This window comes from Nuphar pumila, unplaced genomic scaffold (genome assembly GCF_984573655.1).
Source record: "Nuphar pumila unplaced genomic scaffold, dmNupPumi1.hap1.1 HAP1_SCAFFOLD_298, whole genome shotgun sequence".
Lineage (NCBI taxonomy): Eukaryota > Viridiplantae > Streptophyta > Magnoliopsida > Nymphaeales > Nymphaeaceae > Nuphar > Nuphar pumila.
The window spans coordinates 1-21,162 of record NW_028323266.1 but is presented as its reverse complement, the minus strand read 5'-3'; the positions used below and the strand labels follow the sequence as shown (position 1 = coordinate 21,162).

The window sequence follows — 21,162 nt, the reverse complement described above, 5'->3', positions numbered from 1 at the left end:
ATAGCAGCAGTAGGTCACAACCAAGATCAGGCACCAATCGCTTTTTGTTTTACTATTGCATCCACATGCCTGGTGGTTACTTGGGGGGGTCTCCGGCTGGTTTATATCTTGCAACTTCTCTGTTCACATCACAAGGTTCTGTGTATCGCTTTTCCTCCCTTGGTATGCATCACCATTGAAGTTGCGTGCATGCCATACAGTGTGGAGCGAGATTCAACGACCGTTTGCATCCAACCTCGTTTGATTTTACAGCCAAGCTCACTCCACGTCATGTTATTTATGATTTGCTGTGGGGGTATGAGAGCTGGTGTAGAATTATTGCCTCCATCCCTCTCAACGTGAGGCATGCCACCGATCAGCGATGAGCTCCGCCACCGGTGCGTTTTTGAGTATGAAAGAAGCAAGAGTTACAAGCAGGTTGCAAGTAAGTTGGGCGTCAACCGTCATACCGTGAAGAGGTGGGTCACAGCAAGTACGAATGGTGGCGTTTTGAAGAATAAAAGAGGCCAAGGGAGGAAGAAATCAATGAGCGCGGAGGCTGCGTCAACGGCGGTGGACTTGTTGTTGTCAGGGGAATACGATGGTTCACAGCAGGTCGCCCAAGAATTACGCAAACGAGGCCTCACACGTGGTGTTTTGCATCGTACTACTATTGCCAAGCACGCAAAGGCCATGGCAGAGCAGGACGGACATGGTATTGTGGCGAAAAGGGGTCAACCCGTCAGGGAGTTTACAGCCAAAAATAAGGCGCAACGCCTTGCCTTTTGCCACGCCAACAAATCGAGGAGCTGGGCAAACGTCATGTTCACAGACCGAAAGAAATTCATGTTTAGGTACCCTGGAACGTCAGTGAAGCCTGTGTCATGGGTTCGCAAGGGTGAGCAACGGAAAAGCTCGCGCGTTAACAAGCCAAGCGTCGTCAACATGTATGCTGGCATCACGAAATTCGGGGTTACTCAGCCTCATTTGGTCACAGGGACCACCAAGCTCGCCACCAATTACACCACAAAGGGTGGCAAGAAGTCCGTGAACATCACCATTAACGAATATGAGGACGTCGCGTTCAAGAGCTTGCTCCCTGGTGGCGCAGCGATGTTCAGCGTCCAGGGATCCAGTCAATGGGTGTTTCAACAGGATGGCGATCCTACCCACAAAGAAGGGTCGAGGAGGGCAATGGACAAGTGGAAGCGTAAGAACAACTCTGCACCCACTATACTAGCTGATTGGCCACCAAATAGCCCAGACTGAGCCCATTGAGAACGCGTGGGCTACGTATCCAACAAAGTGGACGCGCGCGGGTGCGAAACGTTCGACGAGTACCAAGCTGCAGTGCTTGAGGAATGGAAAAAGTTGGACAAGACATACCTAACAAAGCTCATTGGGAGCATGAAGAAGAGGTTGCAAGATTGCATCAACGCGGGGGGTGATAAAATCGGGTACTAAATGGCACAGGCTCCGGGTCTGCAGGTCGTAAAATATCCAAGTGAAGCCCCAAATGAACAGGGTGGAGTTTTATTAGCTATACACAGGAAATTGGCAACATTTACGACATGCTGACTTGCACCACCCACCTTGCAATGGCTCAATCGACAGCCCAGACGCCCCTTGACATGGTGGACGGCTCAAACATGTCAAATCCTGCGATTTCATGCACATTACATAGCACCAAACCAGCATATACCCCCAGCAGTCGAATATTTTCGGGGTGCCAAGGTGGCTGCCCCCTCGGCCCCCCCCACCCTTGACCGGGCGAGGGGCTCCCCCCTCCCTCCTGACAGCATACACAAGTGTAATTGATATATATGTTTTTGTGGCGGTCTCCTACTCTGGTGCGCTCTGAGGCCGGAGATACAGTCCTATGATTGCTGGCGTGTACGTGCGCGTAGTCGCCGTGCCACACAATCAAGCCCCCACGTGCACAGATGAAAGAATTTCACATGCTCGCAGCGTGGGATATGAGAATGTGAGTTCTGACATCACTCCCAAAAGTACATGGCCTGTAGCGTGTGCCACGGGTAGTAGGGCCCATATGAAGTCACCCCATGTTTCGCGCGAAAACCTGCTGTTGTGTAGCCCATCTTACAGCTACACCTGTGGTCTGGAATCTCATTTTCCATATCCCGCCGTTCTAAACGTTGTATTACGCCTTGAGACCTGTCCATAGAGCCCTCATTCGCCTCCATCCGAGCTGATTAAGGCACAGTACCCTATGGCCAAAGTCATGACTATCTCCGGCACTCCCCTAACCACAACTTCCTCAATACTTATCCGATTGTAATTTTAAAAATATGTACAGACGCGTCTCGGCCCGGGGCGTATGGTGAAGGCACCGCCTTTGCCTACTCGTTTCGCGCTTTTTCAGCACATTTGCTCAACGTCTTGACCCTGTACGGGCGATGTGAAATCCGCGAAAAATATATCTGCCAAAGTATGCACAACTAGGTCAAACACTCCCAACAGAGCTATGGCTTATTTTGAGCACTGGTTCCAATGAGACCGGTCGCATTCGATTCAGTTGTGTGTGGGCTTCAGAATGGGCGCGACGTTAGTGTGAGAAAAGTGTGATGGTGACGTCAGGATCACCCGTCAGCTCAGTGACGTCAACCGTGTATAGCTAATAAAACTCCACCCTGTATGGCCAAAGAGCCCTTGAATATGCCTTGCCCATCGGCGATGAGCTTCCCCCAGTTCCTCAGGTTGTCGCTTACCGACCTGCATGGAAACCACAAATGTCCGCTGCGGTCATACGAACCTCGTATACCCCACTTTGAAAGGAACATTGGCCTGGTATTCTTGCCTCGGGTGATGGTCCTGGTGCTAGCAACGATTTCTCATTACTACTTTGAGATGCCAAAGTCCACGTAGTGTTGTGAAACACACAATGGGCTGGCGTATCTCTTTTTTTATGTAAGTATCATTGGCAGCTTCAAGCGTGCGACGTGGGCATGTGCGAGCATAGGGGTTGCAAATGACAGGCACGCCCTCCTAGATTGAGTCCATGGTTGCTAACTCAAATCATCATTGCATCACAAAAATAATGTCATGTCAAGGAGGCTTTTTGGGCGGCAAGGCGATGTTGTACTTGACACACTTGCCACATCTTACGTCTTTGATTTTTGGTGGTTGTGACCTTAAGGGGCTGTCGTGCTTGAACTGGCCAAGCTTCTCCCTTTTTCCCTTCCCTACAAGACCTGCAGCTGGATGGCAATTGGGTCGAGGAGGGGAGGGGGGCTACTTCGTTTCCGCATCTCACCGGCCTCAAGCACCTGTGCGAGATTGACCTCAGTAGAGGTCACCTTGGAAAGCATCGATTCGAGCAGCTGTGCACACTCACTGGATTGACAACCCCAACATTGCCTGGCCGGGAATGCAAGTTTACAAATGCGACTCTTGGCTTCATAACTGCGCTCACCGCCCTTCTGATATGGTGCTCTCGGGCCCGCTCACTGTTTGGAGTCAAAACTCCACACCACCCTGCTTGGGCCGCACAAGCCAAAAAACTACAAGTCGCCAATGCAGTGCCACTCATGTCTGCTCCTCTTGTATGCACATGACAACTGGGAATGGCATGCACAGTAGACTCGGAAGTGTGTGGATTTTCATTTCACGTCATTTGGCGACATGTCCACCCATCACCACGTGGTAACCACAACAACGAAAAGCACCATGTGATTGATGGTGGCAATAAGGCGCTGAGTTCGAGGCATGTTCCTGACCTCGGATTTGCAGTCAAGAGGGAGAATGTGTCATGCAAATTACTCTTACACAAACCCATGAGAGTTCAGGTCTGCAACATGCAATGTTCTCGGGGCGGGTCAAGTGGAGATGTCTGATTACATCCATGAAATCCGCTGTACATGTCATTTTGCAACTCCCTGTACGCTGGCTCGACTTCAATGTCGCGACTGTCGCCCAGGCAAATGAAAGTGCCCAGAGAGAATTTCATGGGCAATCAGACTCAGCCCGAGACTTCGGCTTCCAAATTGCAAGTTCCAATACTTGGATTCCAGGAAATGGAGTGACTCAAATCAAAGGCGCCTATCGGCCCAGACACAGCATTGCCAATGCCATTGGCAACGTCCGCCTACCTGATGAAATGCTGTAATAAAACGACACGCGCATTGGCCATGCCTTGTTCGGCACATCGCACGAAGCCTGGTCTTGCGTCAAGAACATTTTACGTCCTGTGCATCCATAGTGTGTTCGGCGTCGTTGTGACAGGCACCCTTTCCCCATATCAGGGAACGTATGTGAATCAGATACACGATTTTGATGCATGAAGCGAGATCAGCCGTGCCTGGACGCGCCTCTAATGTTGTCCTCTTCCGATTTGGGACTGCGATGCTTGCAAAGGAAGCAGACGCTGTAAGGTGCGATTCCCTTCACATGTAGGACGTTCATCAAACAATTGTGCGAGCCTGAAATTACCGCAAAGCTGTATACTACATCACTATCACGATATCCAAGTCTGCTTGAACCCTGTCTGATTCCGGACCGCGGAGCGGCAGAATGTGGAGTATGCTGCGCACCTCGGATTCACTCCACCAGCATCATGTTCAGGTCTTTCAAACTCTCGTGCCTGACGTGCGCGCCATCACTCAATGCAATCAATCACGAGCTGAGCTGGAAACCTGCCAGAGCAATAGCCAGTCATTTTGCCTGAGGCAGGGAAGTACTCACCCAGCATGTTATACAATGGCAAGTGTCTTTCCTTTCCCTTACAATGGGAAGTGTGGAGGTGCTCAGGACAGCTGCTGCATTAGCTGATGGGGGATCAAACTGGCAGCCACGTCAACATTCCTGCCTCTGGCACCAGCTAAGCCCCCTTGTAACATCCGGATCCACCAAGCTCATGAGCGTGGCTGTCGCCTACCGATGCTACAGCCTATAGGAACGCAGACTCTGGCCTGGCAGCTCATGGATGAATGAAAACAGCGAAGGGCACACAATAGCATAAGCACTGGCAAAGGAAATAGACGAGGCCCGGGTTGGTGGGACGTCACTGCTAAAAGAGCTCGCTAGACCAGCGATATGAGCACACAACTCCACACACCCCAACCATCTTTTACACACCTCAGAACAAACACTCATTGCAATACCCATAATGAATGCACCTGGATGTGATTTTATCTCGCATGATTGCTAGACCAACGCACATCAGCTAGCGTGCATGCCTTTCTCGATGCACTCCATATGCTCACACTCATCAATCAACACCTCTTCCATTCTTTTATGTTCTTAGGTGACTGCAGTGAGAAGCTCGTTAGGTGAGTAAGTTGCCTCAAGGGAGAGAATGGACATCGACAGGGTGCACGAGGAGGCTGGTCTGCTGCCGGACAGTTCAGCTCAGGCGCTCCTGCAGCAAGGAGTCTTGCCGCGTTCCAATTGCCAACAGCAAAACAACAGAGTACGCCCCCATTGAGCCTTGCGATTCTGCAGCAGATATCACCTTGCTGAGCGCGTTCCAGTTGAAAAGTGCTGGATCATGTGGCTACTCTAAGTGTACGACTTGGGAATTTCGTCATATCCAGGGGTACAAGCATGTAAGTCTTCATGGACTGAATCTTTGATTACCGTATCGCCGCTAACTATTCAATCACGCTAATATTCAAACTTTGACCAAATCCCGCTAGGTACAATAAATTCGGAATATTTATTATTATAACACCGAATAATAGATAGTATACATCACTATTTTTTGACCAAAATTTCTGGAGATTTAGGTTGAATATGTTTCAAACGGCCATTCTTCGGCGATTTCGTTTGAATATCTCCAAGTAGTTCTTGGAGTTGCCAATGTCCATGTGGATGCGGTAGTGTTGTAAAAAGATACATCATTACATCGCACAGAAAAAAGCAAGAGCTACGGCTTAGGCCGAAAACAACCACATCAACACATTCGAAACAATACAGCTCATTGAACGTCAGCGGTCGGGACAGGCAAGCTTGTCATGAACGCGCTGCCGCTCGCACGAGCCAGAACTTGAAGAGAGCGCCGATACATCACACCATTGCCCCTACAAAGGCCGATGCTGAGTTCACGAAGCGCGTTTGTGACAAATCCCGCCTTGATAACATCCCCTCCAGTGCTCGCTGTTGTCGCTAGAGTATTGAGCAGCTCCATAGCCCCGAACCCCATGCGCCCGAAATTTCATGCGACAGTGGGCTGAAGGCATAGCCGTTGGGGTCAGCGGATTGATACTTTGTCCGCTTCAGTTGATCGCGATGCGCCGCTGCGCCACCCTCTGTCTATGCGATTTGCGCAAAGGAGGGTGCGCAGGGGTGCACCACTGAGATGTCTGGGACCGTGAGTCCTCCGGTTAAAACGAGCAAGATGTCTCCACGCGCAGCAGAGTGGGCTGCGATTGGGGCAGCTTGCACGCCAGGCAACACTCGGAGTGTTGGCTCCACAGATGATGCAATCCCAGCGCGGGAGGCAATGCGGCGCCAAATCTCTGTGAGAATGTTGTGGCGCAACGTCATTGACGTGCACTGTGACCGGCAGGTCATCGCGTGGTCGACATCCCCCACTCGCATGTACTGCCCACAGCAGCACCGGACGCCAGGTGCATTGGTAGGCATGGGCGTCAGACCGAGACGGTGGCGCATGGCGCCGGTGAAGTCCGAGTCTGTGAGCTGTAGCGCCATGGATAGTGGCAGCGTGTCCATCCATATGGAGGAAGCGCGACATGCGCAGCTGAGCATGCGAGCTAGGTCGCGGCGGCCGTCTTCGGTGTTGGTGTCGAATGATGCCAAGAGCTCGTCGCTGCGGCGCTGAGCCACGAATCGCGCGTACGTGCGCTGTACACCCGGGAGGACTGTGTCGATACATTCCTCATTGATGTCCAGGGCGTCCGGGGGCCAGAGCTCTTTCGCCGCGCCTTCCGCGTGTAGCGCCTGCCAATCTTGCGTAAGACAGGCGCCAATGGGGCTAGCAAAGGGGCGGAATTGCTGTGGCCCGTCACGCATGGCGGTTTCAGCCATGGCTGCGGCGGATAGAAAGGAAGCCTTTGCTTCCAAGGCTGTGGTGGTGCGGATACCCATGCCTCCGTGACGGAGCGGCAGCGTCAATTGGCCGTCGCGCACATCGGCTTGTTCTGGGCGTTGCATGATATTAAAGGTGGCCTGGGCTGCCTTGGCCTCAACGCGCTGCATGGAGTCACTGATCAGATTCCATGAGGTGACGCGCGGTAGGTGTGCGATGCGCATCTGCGCAGACGCGCGCAGGATGGCGAACTTGTCTTGCGCCGCTAGCGGAGTGTCGAGCATGTTGTCAATGCTGCTGCAAATGGTGTCTGCCTGCTTCTGTGCAAAGGCCGTGATGAAGGCGTCCGTGCCTATGGGGGTGCCAGCAGCTGCGAGGCCGTCGGCGCAGTGAGGGACGTCAAGTGCCACTGCTGTGTCGGCTGCGGCTTGTGCGTTGCGCGAGTACACCCCGCATTTGTCGGGGCGCACGTCCAGGCCTATGGATGACGCTAGGTCGCGGAGGGCAGGGAAAGCGGCGGTAACCGCGGCCGACTTGCCCAGGAGGAAGGTGTCATCTGTGTAGGCTACAGGGGCGACATGTGGGTGCGTCAGGAGCATTTCTTGAGCTGATCCTGTGTGGTCAGTGAAAAGTAGAGGGCGCTGCAAGGATCGCCTTGGCGAACACCGCACTCTGACATGATGGGCGGGGTGCCCTCGGGCGCTCCGCTGACAATCAGCCGGCTGGGCTGTCGGTACGCCCATGCAGCGAAAGGGAGCAGGGTGGGCTGATACTTTGCAACAGCGTCGAGCATGGCGGTGCGTGAGAGGCTGTTGAACGCATTTTGGTAGTCCATCTGTACAGCGACACAGTCGGAGTCGGCTGCGAGGGCGGCGTTGATGGCATGGCCGACGATCTGGCTCCCTCCCTTGAAGCCGACGCCCAGTTGCAAAGGTGCGAGGGACGGGCCAGCTATGGGGCACGCTGCCATAGCGCAGAGGCCAGCCAGTCGAAACCAGACGTCGCCAATTGCGATCGGACGGAGGCCGCGGTTGTTGGGCTTTTCCAGACCAATGAGCGTGCTGTCCAAGAGTTCCGGCAGGTGTGGTAGCCTGCCGCCGACTACGGCGTTCAGAAGACGGAGGATGGTTCCGCGGGCAGAGTCGATGCCTTGGGCAGCGGCTTTGATGTGTTCGTACGTCCAGCCACTTGGGCCTGGGGCCGAGCCTTTAGGGAGCGCTGTGAGCACGTCGTCGAGGATCTCGAGAGTGATCGCGACAGGCGCAGCTGTGGACTCGGGGACCGTTGGTGGTGGGCCAGTAGGGTGCAGCGCTTGTAAAGCTGCTACGGTTGCCTCTGTGGGCTGCGCGATGGGAAGGGCCTCTAGGCATTTGGCTGCTCGTGAGATGCTACCGAGTGTGAGCAAGAGGTGGGCGCGAGCAGCCACTTGGTACTTGGGGTGCTGAGGCCTACGTGGGCGACGTTGCGAGCCGTTGTTGACCTCGATGTCAGCGTCTCCGCGTTTTCCCCGTTGTTGATGCGTTGCAGGCGAGTGCGAGTGCGCCGAGCCCGTCCAAGGGACGGGCTGGCGCGTCCCTTGGACGAGCCAGGATCTGTCAATGCTCGTGAGGGCAGTTTCAGGAGGGCAGAGAAGGCTGCGACGATGTCGTTTTCGGCGCGGCGATCGATGGCCACTAGGACTTCCTCGACTGAGCGTTTGACGGTCTTCGTCCATTGCTCTCGTGCTTGAGACGGCACAGTGCGGCTCGGGCGAACGGCGGCAGGAGGGCGAGGAACCTGAGGTATGGGAGGTGGCGGAGGCAACTGCGGTGGAGCGGCCTCAAGCGCGTGGTCTGCTTCTTCAAGCGCTTGGTCAGCGTGGGGCAAGGGCGGCGGCGGTGGCAGCGGAGGTGGTGGCAGCAGCACGGCGAGGGCGAAGCGGCGGTGGAATGACCTGTGGTACCTAGGGGAGCGGCTGAGGTGCAACGTCCTGTCGGCAAACGTGCCTGCCATGTGAGGCGGATTTCAGGACATTGCAATGACGGCAATAGGTCGCGTTCATGGATTGCAGCTGCCAGGTAGAGAGAACTGCTGCTGCGTGTTTGTCCCGCATGTGAGCCAGCAGCGCGTAGTTTTGCGCCCGAACGGTGCGGCAGCCTTCGACGGGGCACTGGAGAGCCATGCTGAAGGCGGCAACCAAACCCGGGAGCCGCTATCACTGAGGCTCAGTGACTGAGCAGCAAGACAGAAGCAGGAACAGGAACAGGGGGAAAAAAAAAACACGCAAGACGGGAAAGAACACGCCTCGCAGGAGCCCTAAGGGACGACGCAGGCACGCAAGGGAAAAGAGGCTATCAGCGTGGGCACGCACGCTGGCTAAGGGACGGAGGCTGCTCCATTAACGTAGAATCCCGTCACCAGGGCCGCACCAAACCGCTGAACAAAAAACAGGCTAGGGGACGAACCGCAAGACAGCGGGAACAAGAGCAAAGGCGCAAAGCCGGGGCGCAAGGGCCGAAAACGGCGAAAAACCAGCAGGCAAGGGAACCTGAAGGGAGCGGCGAAAAGCGACAACGCTAAAAAGCCACAGAACAGGCGAAGCGCTGCGAAAAGCAGCAGAACGCAGGAAAGGGAAACAGGAAAACAAAGCAAAAAACAAGGAAGAGGCGAAGGCGCGAAAAGGAAAGCGCCGCTGGCGAGGGCTCCACAAAAGGGACACCCTGACAAGGCCACAAAGCAGGAACGCCGCTAAGCAGAAGCTCAAAGCCCAGACAAAACGTTGCAGAAGCAACGAAAAGCAGCAGCACAAAAAAAAAAGGAAAACACAAGCCAGGCTGCGGCAAGGAAAGCGCAGCTGGCGAGGGCACTGCGACAGCGGCACCACCCTAACAACGCCGCAAACCAGAAACGACGCCAAGCAGAAGCAAAACGCGGGCGCTTCGAAGGAGGAAGCAACGAAAAGCTACAAAACTAAAAAGAAAACAGAAACCAGGCCGCGACAGGGGAAGCGCGGCTGGCGATGGCACCGCGACAGCGGAACCATAAGAGTCAAGAACTCAACAGAGCCTCAACCAATCATCATCATCATCCTCCAACAACCTATAGGTAGTGTTGTAAAAAGATACGTCATCATCATCATCATCATCATTTAGCGGCAGTACGGTACACCAATTGCAACGCATCTTCATGATCCAGACCCCAGAGAGACTATTCCATGCAACTGTCGAAACCTGTGGCAATGCATGCACATCTTTGCATCAGTTGCATCAGCCGAAATGGGCAATTATCATTCCATCCTTGGCGTACAGGTGCAGCTTTTGGACCTGGACGATGACTCACTGTCGCTGGTTTTGCACTCGGCTGCATCCCATGACGCGATCTGTGTCACCTCCCTCCTCCTGTTGTGCAAGCGCTTCCGCAACGCCCTCGTCCGCGCCCCGACCTCTGTCACTGTCACACACGACCATGCCTTGCTGCTGCACGAATGCTCAAAGCTGCGCTCCATGACTCTCCGTCAATGCAGCTGCCTGCCATGGGCGGTGGACATGCATGAAGGCGCTCCAGTCTGCGCTCCCAGCACACTCGCACACCTCACGTCCCTCACGCATCTGTGCGCCACGTCTACATACATCTCAGACGGAGAAATGGTGAAGCTGCGCGGCTTGCCTAGCCTACGGCACTTGAGCGTTAGCAAGGGCTTGTCCGACCTCGGCTTGGCGCCCCTCGCCAGCCTCACATCCTTGGAGCACATCAGTTTGCGATTTCAGAGCCTGCTCAGCGCAGGGGCCCTGTCGCATCTGAGTGCATTGCCAGCCCTCAAGAATCTTGCCATCTGTGTGTGCCCATTGCTCGACGTGAACGCAGGCCTGGCGCACCTCGACGGGCTTGCCTCGCTTACTGAGCTCGCGTTCGACTCGAACAAGCTCAGAGACGAGAGACATTGCATTTGGCACGCCTGACGTCACTGCAAGAACTTATGCTTCTGACTTCCTGTCTCACACAGCAGGGCTTTGCATGCCTGAGCTCGCTTGTCTGCCTTACAGATCTGGCTATCTACCACAGCGAGGATTTGTCCACAGACGGCGCTTTATCCTTCCTCGCCTGCCTCACATCGCTGCAAAGCCTCGTGCTGGAAGGCTGCTCTATACTGCACCGCAGCCTGACAGCTCTTTCGGGCCTCACACGCCTCCACACCCTCAACATCATGGACGAAGATGCGAACCCCAACGAACAGCTGGCATACCTGACTGGACTGACAAATCTCAGCTCACTAGAATATCTCCCTTCAGGACTGGGTGACGCTGGGATGTCACACTTGTCACACTTGTCAAAGCTTACGTCCATTAGCCTTGCTGAAAGCAAGCCTGAGGAGGTGACAAGCGCAGGGTTGCTGTGCATATCTGGTCTTTCTTCTTTACGACACCTCGACTTGAGGTCCTCCAGGTTGGACCCGGCTACGGTGTTCGCCCATCTCACTAGCCTTGAGCACCTTTGCTAGATCGACCTTACATGCCCTGACATCAGTGCCACAGCATTTGAGAACCTCTGCAGGCTCACCGGCTTGACAACCCTCGAGCTGCCCTATGCCCCCTGCCCTTACGCAGAGGCAACGCTGGCCCACATCACAGCACTCACCGACCGCCCTTCAGCACCTTGACCTGGGCCCCCGTGCCGACCTCATCCTCGCGATTGCGCACCTCTCAGGGCTGACCTCACTCTCTCACCTTGGTTTCAATAGAGGGTTGACGGACAACGGCCTGGCTCACCTCGCCAACCTTTCCCTTACCGAGCTCGACCTTGGCTTCCAAACACTCATCACAGAACGAGGGCTGGCAAGCCTGACAGGCCTCACCACGCTGCAAAGCTTGGACCTGAGCCACAACACACTCATCTCGGAGTTGACTCTCGCGTTCCGTAGTGCTGCTTGCCTCACATCCTTGGACCTGAGCTACTGCATCAGCATTCGAAGCAATGCTCTGGCCAACCTTGGGAACCTCTCGACCCTCCAAAACCTCAACCTCGAGGGCTGCAGCCAGTTTACCGACAACGATCTGGTGCACTTGAGCTGCCTGACTGCTCTCCGAGACCTAGGGTTGGCCTCCTGCAAGCATGTAGATGGAAGCGGGTTGCGTCACCTCTCCAGCCTGCAAGCGCTCACTGCCCTCGACATCCAGTCATGCCCTCTTCTGACGCAGCCTGGGCTGAATGCCCTGGGCACTTTGCGAGGCCTGCAGTATCTTGACCTTTCGCGCTGCATTCGTGTGTGTGACAGTGCGGTAGCTCACTTGGATCCCTTGGTGCAACTGCGAACACTCCGGTTGATAGGCACTGCCGTGTCTGCGGATGGCATGCAGTTGTTGGGTGGCAGGGAAGGGCGGCGAGTGCAAATACATAAATGATGGGTGGTGGGGACGTGAACGTTTTTGTTCCCCCAAGAAACACATGCTGCGGTTGGCTAGTGACGAGGCCTGCTGCCAAGCCGCGTTGTATGGGTGCCTGTAGCAGAGTAGCAGCAGTAGCTTGGTTTGTGATGCACCGAAGTCTTTTGCGCGCGGGCGTACTTCGTCATCGCGTTGTTTAGGCGCGAGATCATCTTTGGCTGTCAACAGCTTTGGCTTGTCCACGCCGACTCAGAAGTGTCATCCGGATGGCGTATTTTTGTTCTGTTCTGTTCTGTTCTGTTCTGTTCTGTTCTGTTCTGTTCTGTTCTGTTCTGTTCCGTTCTGTTTTGTAATGCATTGAAGACCCGCGAAAGTGGTGTTGAAGGTCCCCGCTGTGTTGGTGGTTGTCCTTGAAGAACCTTCGCATATAACCTATGTTCTGTGCTCCCACCTATGGTCAAGTGAAACTGGCACTTTCGTTTTGAGGGGTGAAGCATTGGAGTCTTCGTTCGGCACAAGTGGGTTTCCGGTGTGCCTAGGACACTGATGCTTACCCAAATAAGCACGGTTGTCTTTTCATTTCCCCTCCGTTCAGATCTATGTGCATAGTCTACAGCTTGAAACAAGATTTGGCCACGCGCACTCCAGAAGTGGAGGAGAACAACTCTTGGCGTGTTGTTCTCTCAATACTTGCATCCACACACTTTCCTAATGTTGTGCCGTGCCGATGGCTTGGGAAACTATAGCATTGGTAATCACGCCATGCCCCCTCCTTGGCAAGCGGTCTAGGTGCAAGGGCTCAAGCAAGTCTGGGCTTGCCCTTGGTTTTGAATGGCTTCCCATAGAGCACAAGTGCTTGCCAATCCGTTGGTTTCGCCTCCTTGGAAGGACTCCCATGTTAGCATCTTGCATAGCAGCACCTCACATGGTAGCATCTCGATGGTTGCATGGTGCACGACACACCGGTGTTCTGAGCATGGAAGATATGTCTTGGGATCCTGGTGAGCGGTGCATTCGAAGCCTGCAAGGTAAGCTTGCCAGAAACTGGGTGTGGTGGCCAGCATGTCGTCTCCCCTGCTCAACCTCTCAGGCTGCACACGTGTTCATTGACCTTGGGCTGTCGCAGCTCTCCAGCTTGTATCTATGCCAACTTGACCTATCATCCAGCCCCAACATCTCAGCGAACGCGCATCTGTGTTCTTCCTCAAACTCCATCTGGAAGGCGCCGCCCCGTGTGGGGCTGCAGCTGTTCATGTTTTCATAGATCAGGTGCTCTTGCACCTGACTAGCTGTTGTCAAGGCAGCAGCTGCGGCCAAGAATTTTAAACGATCTGTGTGGAGTGCGTTGCGTTTGGAGAGTGCTTGAGAACTATTATGTGCGCATTTTCAATGGGTTCGAAGCTGACTCGATTCGTTCATCCCGTGAAGGCAGCTTGCGCATCTGCAACTTGGATCAACTCATTTCACTAGTGGCAGTGCTGCAGACCCACCTGAGTCTATCAAATGTAACGCGGACAACTTGAACATTGGCAGATAGCGAGTTGCAAGTTGTGGCCAAGCAGCCGCCATGCGTGAGCACGAGACCTCATGATGCAGGTCAACTCCAACACATGCCACATCGTCAGCAAAATTGAATTGCTTCGCCAGGCACATTCCTCTTGTTGTCGGGATGCACCCAGGCTGGGAACACAGCTTCCGTGTTTGTACATGACGCGTAGGGTCGTTTAGGGTGGGGGGGGCATTGTCTGGCATGCATGGTGCAGAAGGATACCAAAACATATTTTGCCCGTCTTACTTAGTTGTTTCGTTTGTGTCGCTGTGTGCTTTGTCTTCCTTTGTTTTTCATTCGCATTTTGGTGGTCTTTCCTGGTTTGCCAGCCCTGTCGCTTGTAACACATTTTGAATATCATACTATGGCGTGCCATTCATCAAGTTATCTAGGCATGGATTGAGCAACCATTTCGCTAGACTGCCGCGATTAATGTGCGGGCAAAGCATCACAGCACAGCAGACAAATGCTGCAGTGCGACTGATAGTTGCCCCGCGATGTTGGTTGCTAAACTGGCCAGGCATGTGAAAATGCAGGAACGAGACAGCATGATGCGAAACTTACAAGTACAGCAGGTATAAACATGTTAATCAATAAATATGGTACGCCTGCCAGCGGGTCGGCATTATAAGGGCGCTGCAGGCAACAATCGCTACTGGTATGGCCACATAAACAAGATACAACATGGCCAACGTTCATTTAGCAAGCGTCCATTGCTTGTCTTCCTGTCTCCTAGGGCTTAGGAGGAAGTGAGACTTTCGGTGCCATGCGCAGTGTCCACAACGGCTAACCCCTGATTAGGTGTGTTATTGTCAGATAAACCGCATTTCCCTGCAGCGGATGTTATCTGCTCATGCAAGTACATGGCACCCACGGCATGCAGCAGGGCGCAGCGCATGCAAACGACACTACTGGATTGCTATCGCAGCTGGCGAGGCATGTGCACGCATGGAGAGGAGTGGAAATTCGGGCAACAAAAACCAATGCTTCGGTTGGAAGACATATGATGAAAAATAGAAAAACGTCCTTCACACGCAACTAGCGATCCTCCGTGGGATGCGCCACTTCGCGGTCCTGCCAGAAGGCTCTTTAGGCCCCAGTTCTGCCCCAATTCATGCAGTTGGGAGCATCTGGACACGCGCAATCCGAACAAGGTATGACAAAATGTTACCAAATCGCGCGCCTTGCCAAATGGGAGATCAATCCCCGCACATGAACAAGCCCACTGGCCGTGGCATGTCCTAGCTATTATAAGCGACTAGCTTGCTTCGAGGCCTAAACACCTTCAGATAGTCCGCAGCAGCTGGGAAAAAAACATATCAATTTTGAGGTCACAGCATCACACTCTGATGATCCATCATGAGGTGACAGGGAGTTATGAGTATCGGCGCTTATGCAAGCACCGAGGACGATGAAGTGGCCCACAACATGATTATCTAATGTTAGAATGGATGTGCCACCACACTATGGTGGCTCCACCGATTGAACCGCAACCACAAATCAGGGTTCTCTGGACAACACAGCCTGAAAGGGGGCGCAGAGCCTACCGACACACAGGCCTACTGCTTGTGAGTTTGGAACTTATGGAGGGCATGAGACGCCCCGGAGCCTTATTGCAGAGCTGTTGCTTCTATCTCGAGATAGTAAATAGTCAAGATAGGAGAAGCACAGCACCCACACGTAGGCGAAGCACGAAGGCCTTGTGCAATGCCTATTCCTGCAAGGAGGAGCGAAAAGCAGGATACATAGCTGAGTCATCGCATGATTTGTTCGTTATGATGGGCGCACCCTGACGAAGCGTTCGGACTGACCCACCAGAAAAAAATGAGATAGAAACAGTAAGTCAAGGGAGAGTAGAGCCTCTCACACGACCACAGATCGTGGAACACAGTTTGTGGACCGTACCCGTGCAGGGCGTGTGTCAGATCCAAGTCCAAGGGGGTCAATCGAGTGCTTGGACAAGGCCTGCCAAGTCAGGTGCTGGCAGGGTTTGATCAAACATATTATGGGCACAAACCTACCATGGACAAGAGCCAGGCCCGGCATCATGAACCTACTCACGAGCACACGCATGTACAGTGATGGGCGTACGGAGTTCTAGACGTAGATGTATCGATAGATAGACGGAACATCGGCGAATGCCGGGACTTGCATGAGCGGACATGCCACATGGGCCGCAGACAATGACGCAGCGCAGCGCTTTGCCAGACCGCGAAAGTTGCGGGTCGAGTTGCCTCAAAATTCATTATTGCTTGAACCAAAACCGGGTCGAAACCCAATCTGACAAAGCACTGCGCAGCCATTTGCTGCATGGCCCCAAAATTGCCGCAAACTTGACGTTGGCGTCAGAGTGCCATCATAGACGGGGGAGATAGGCGCAACTGCGCGTGCAAAGTGGCTGCTGGATGCTACAGCATTGCGCGTGTTGCGCCAGACCCTGTAATATGCGAGTCTCGATGCCTGAAAATGCATGAGTTTTGAGGGCAAACACGGTGGTCGATCCCCTTCTGGTAAAACACTGGATGCTAGAGCACCAAATCAGCTACCCGGGTCGGCAAACGGCAACTGCTGATCAGGGTTTCCCCATCAGGGGCGTACGAAGCAAATTCAAAATGCTGCATTGTGGTCTTTCACTCACGGCGTGACGCAGGACATGAACCCACGACGCATGAGAACTGTTTCCCTCTCTGTGGGGAGGCACTTGCAATATAAAAGACGGGAACCACATCACCAGCCGCAAGCAGACTCGGGGCTCCGCCAGACCGTGTCATTTGCGGGCCCATATGCCCAATAAATGCATGAATGTGGGGATACAAATGGGCGAAACCCAACCTGGCGAAGCACTGAGCAAACTGCAGTCGGCCGCGTGAGAGTCGTTGACTGCTGACTGACTGGAGAGTGGTTGGAGAAGGTAACAAGCCAGTCCCTGCCAGACCCAATAATCTTGCTGGCGCAGTTACCAAAAAATACATGAACTTCGGGGCAAAATGGGGGGCTAAACCCCAAATTGGCGACGCGACGCACTGCAACGCGCACATACTACAAGAATAAAAGTCCGCTACATCAAATTCCAAGGGAGCGTAACAAGGGGGTCTAATCGCCCATACGATGCTTGGTACATGCACATAGGCGGTAGCGTTGTGAAAGAATACATCATCTGATATGCAGTGCTAACGTGGGGCGGCTGCCCATCGGTTTGATGTTGATTGCAGGGGCCTGACTCATAATGTCGTTATCATAGTGTGTAGGACCTACACTGTAAGTCTGCTGGCGGACGTGAGTATGCGCTGCTGTTTGCCTGAAACCGCACCTTCAGCAACGTGCCGCATCGCGTGCGCGTCGCTGAGTCATTATGACTGTGCGATGCGGGGACGCGCATGGTACAGCGATGCACTCTGGCATTTGTGGACAATCTACAGTGACTGTGCGGCAGCAGCCATCGCTATCTCCGGATGGCTCTGTGCTTTGGGCTACCATCGTGTAGCCCACGCTGCAACCAACAACAACACATACTTGCGCTGATGGCTTTGCCCGCGCGGTACGCTACTCCTCAGCTGGAAACCAGAGCGGTCCCGCAGCCAAAAGCGCGGGCGAGGCCCCCCAGTTTGTTGCCGGACTCTGTCATTTTGCGGGCCCAGATGCCCGAGAAATGCATGCATTTTTGGGGATGTGGTAGAGACTCATTTGGGCAAAGCACTGGCCCTCGGCCTCCTCTCGTGAAGGTCTCAGTGGATGGGTCATGCGTCATGATCGCACTTGGAGGCATCAAAGTCTGTCTGGAGAGCGGAATGATGGATCATCACCAAGAGCACGCTACAAGCCTCGGAAGAAGGGGTCCGGCCTTGTGTCTGCACAGCCCTGAAGCTGTTGGAGCTGAGCGAGGCAGTTGTCGAGGCTGGTTACGCGCTCGCAGTCGGCGGAGGAGAGCCCCCCGAGGCGCTGGTGAGCGTTCAAGCGCGGCTGCTCGTGCCCGACTGACCGGGGGCCGCAAATGTCCGGCCACACGGTTGGGGCGGTGTCCCAGGACGCGGACGATGAGGCACTGACGCCCGCAGGCAGCCGGTCGGCGTACCTCCCCCCCTCGAGCCCCAAGGACGTGTGGGGCCGCGAGGCCTGCCAGGGCTGCTTCGGGGGCTCCCCCGGGACGGCACGGTGGAATCCCTGTATCATCTCGGCGCGCTGTTGCTGCGGCTGCGTCAACGCGGGGAACGCGTAGAGCCCCGGGTTGACTGTGTGAGAGAGCAGCGACGCGTTGCCGTCGTCCGATTCCGCCGGGACACCGTGGTGGGTCACGCTGTGAGTGTGCGAGCCCATGCTGGTGCTGTGCGCCATGCTGCGGGTGCCCCCGCGGGCCCGGCTCATGTGCGCGATGTCCCACGCGGCCTTCTCTTGGTGCGCCATGAGCGTGTCGGACGCGCGGCGGGGGGGGGCTGCAGCGATCGAGTGCTCGAGGGCGTCGCACGAGAGGGGGAAGACGTCGGGGAAGCCGTCTGTGAAGGTGTTGTCGGGGTTGAAGTGGTCGGGGTAGGTCTGCGATTGGAGCACGGAGTCCGACATCGGGAACCACTTGGCCTCGTCCGCAAAGACGTCCTGAGGGGGTCCGCGGAACGTGGTGTGCGCGCGCAGATCGTCCGACATGATCGTGCTCCAGCGGCCGTTGTTGACGAACTTTGCGCGGGGGACGGCGGTGGCGGGGAGCTCCTTGGGGGCCAAAGGGGGAGCCCGTGCGGCGGCGTCGGGGCGGCTGGAGCGCCCGGACGGGGCGCTCGTGGGCGCCTCTTGCCAGGAGATGCGGTTGGGGCCCTCGGCGGGGTCTGCAAGGTCCTCGGAGGCGGTGAGGGACGCCTGCAGCTCGGCGGGGGAGGGGGCCTCGTCAGCCTCGTCGTCTCCTGTGGCAGAGGTGGTGGGTTTCTTGGGGCGCGAGGCGGCACGGCCAGCGACTGCGGTTTTTCCGCGGCCTCTCGAGCGGCGGGATACCTTGGAACGGCCTGGAAACGAAAAAAAGAAAATCAATCGGGACTCACGCCAGGTCCTGTTCACGAACACTTGCTTGGTGGTTGCTCGTTACGAGGAGTGTTTGTCAGGTGCACACACGCGTGCGGTGATGAGGAGAGTTCGGTGATGAGGGAGCGACAATGAGGGTGCAGTGGCAACGAGGGCTGCATGACTAAATGAAAACATCAATCTATTACCATGCCATCCCTCCCGCGTCGTTGACGAGGGGGGGCGTACCCAAGTGGGCTTCGGCCTCATGCCCAGGGATAACCTGGGGAACAAGTGCATGATGACACTTGAACACAGGCTAATGGCTCGTTTGTTGCACTACCGGGCTGGACACTGGTGAGAAACTGGAAGACCCAGCTTAGTTCAAGGATTCTGCATCAGTTCACATCTTGTTCCCGAGGTGCACTGTGCTCAGATTTTAGCCGGACGCTGCAATTTGCCGGCCGTGATGCCTGAAAATGCATCCCTTATGGGAACAGGGTGTCGAATCCCAATGCTGGCAGATCACTGATTCTGCCACAAGACGAGGAACTGACCGAGGCGATTCAGAGCTGTTGTACATACGCTACGAACTTGGCCAACAGCTCCCTATCAAACTAAAACTCCTCAGAAGCTCTGAATTTGACAAGCAGGTCCCCGGGAAACTGAAGCGAGCTGTCGTCGACAATGCGAGGTTCGATAGCTTCATGTTCATACCTGGACAGGCGGAACACCACTGCTTCAGCTGCAACGCGACACCAACATTATCTCCACAAGTACTAGCTCCAGTGGGAAACAGAGGCATTGCGAGTCTCACACCTGGTGCGTCAAAGTTATACTGGTGTCCCGTGGCATCGATCTGCCCCTGGTAGGCCTCAAGGTCTTGAGGAAAATTGAGATAGCGCTCTGCCCCGACAGATGCGCGGAGCTGTACAGCAGCCAGATCGTATGCTCGAGCGCCCTCCACCTCGTCGTGGAAGTACCCCAAGTGCCTCGGCTTGGCCTCTGCGATGCAGTCACCGAGCGTCAACGAGCTAGACTCATAACCTGATGGAGAACAAATACCTACACTTGCATCTGACGAGTGCAAGTCCTGACTGAAGCGATTGATGGAAATACTCAGAGGTTGGCTGCTAGGTATTGAGTCCACAGTTGTATGCACAGGCATGTGTTGGGCTATCAACAGAGTTCATTCAACTGCTGTGCAGGGTTTCGTCGGACGAGTGATTGGCTGGTCTGAAAGCTCCAGATTCGCAAGAGTGTTGTGAACGGAAAGACTCCGTCCAGAAGCAATCAATAGATTTGTGGCTGTCTCCGTCCTTGCAGGGTGCACGACCAACGGAGAAGAAGACATGTCAGGTCAGGCTATGGGAAGTTAGGCTGGTCCAGGTACGCTTGCCTCACAAGATGGTAACGGTAACACCGCTTCCCAAGCGGCTCTTGCAGTTGTCAATGTCCATGTGGATGCGGTAGTGTTGTAAAAAGACACATCATTATCATCACATCACATGAAAAGCAAGAGATCATCATCATCTCAGGTCGAAAGCAAACAAGTATGCACGTTCGAAACAATACAATATTGTTATGGGGTTGCCGATGTCCATGTCAGTGCAGTAGTGTTGTAGAAATAGCATAATCATCGAGAGCAAGGCATGACAGACACCAGCCAGCGTTCGCACTGCCGCACAAGGCGTTGCTCGTTAAAAGCATGAAGTGGGAGGGAGTGGGGCCGCACTTGCAAAGATGGTGGCACGCCACTGACGGCTCGGTGCATGCCAGCTCACCCCTCGGAACGTCGAGGACGCGCTTGTGAGCTTCTTACCGGGGTACGAGTGCACGCGGGCGCCCTCGAGGACTTCTCCGTCCACAGACGAGAGCGGCAGAGCCACTGGCCGCGCCGGTCGAGCATCGATCGGAACCGACTCCGACTGCTCCTGCGAGCTGGAATTGTGCGCCCACCTGCGCGTCATGACGCAGCTCCGGCGGCTCGTCGGCTTCGCTGCGGGGGGGGGGTCGGGGCCGTCGCTGGGCTCCACTTTGGGTGCCTGCGTTAGTGGAGCGCCCGAGTCTGCGGCCGCCCTGGGGGGGGCCGCGTCGCTCGCAGGCGCGAGTTCCGGGGACGTGGGGAGCTGCGAGACGGATTCACGCATTTGTGTGCACGACGCGGGGCGGTGGTTTGTGGATTGGAGGTCGTGGAGGGGGGTGGGGTCGGGGGGTGCATCGGTCGAGAACACGTCCTGCATGATGGACATGTCGATGGACGTGGTTGCGCGGAGGAGGTCGGA

At 55.0% G+C, this 21,162-nt stretch overlaps 1 protein-coding gene across 1 annotated transcript; it reads right to left on the bottom strand.

Moving 5' to 3' along the window:
* Positions 1-6,249: 6,249 nt before the first annotated feature.
* LOC149810559 (uncharacterized) lies at positions 6,250-8,699 on the bottom strand. Its single transcript, XM_089994209.1, has 2 exons — positions 7,652-8,699; positions 6,250-7,598 (listed from the first exon to the last, which is right to left on the bottom strand). The coding sequence occupies exons 1-2, from the start codon at positions 8,697-8,699 to the stop codon at positions 6,250-6,252; spliced, it is 2,397 nt and encodes a 798-aa protein (XP_089850335.1).
* Between the last annotated feature and the right edge of the window lie 12,463 nt (positions 8,700-21,162).

What these genes read in the sequence shown, in the direction of transcription:
- LOC149810559 (XM_089994209.1), bottom strand. Translation starts at nt 8,699, where the DNA reads ATGGACGAAGACCGTCAAACGCTCAGTCGAGGAAGTCCTAGTGGCCAT. An exon ending in GCCCATCATGTCAGAGTGCG is followed by an intron (nt 7,599 to 7,651) that starts GTGTTCGCCAAG and finishes CTGACCACACAG; the next exon opens with GATCAGCTCAAGAAATGCTC.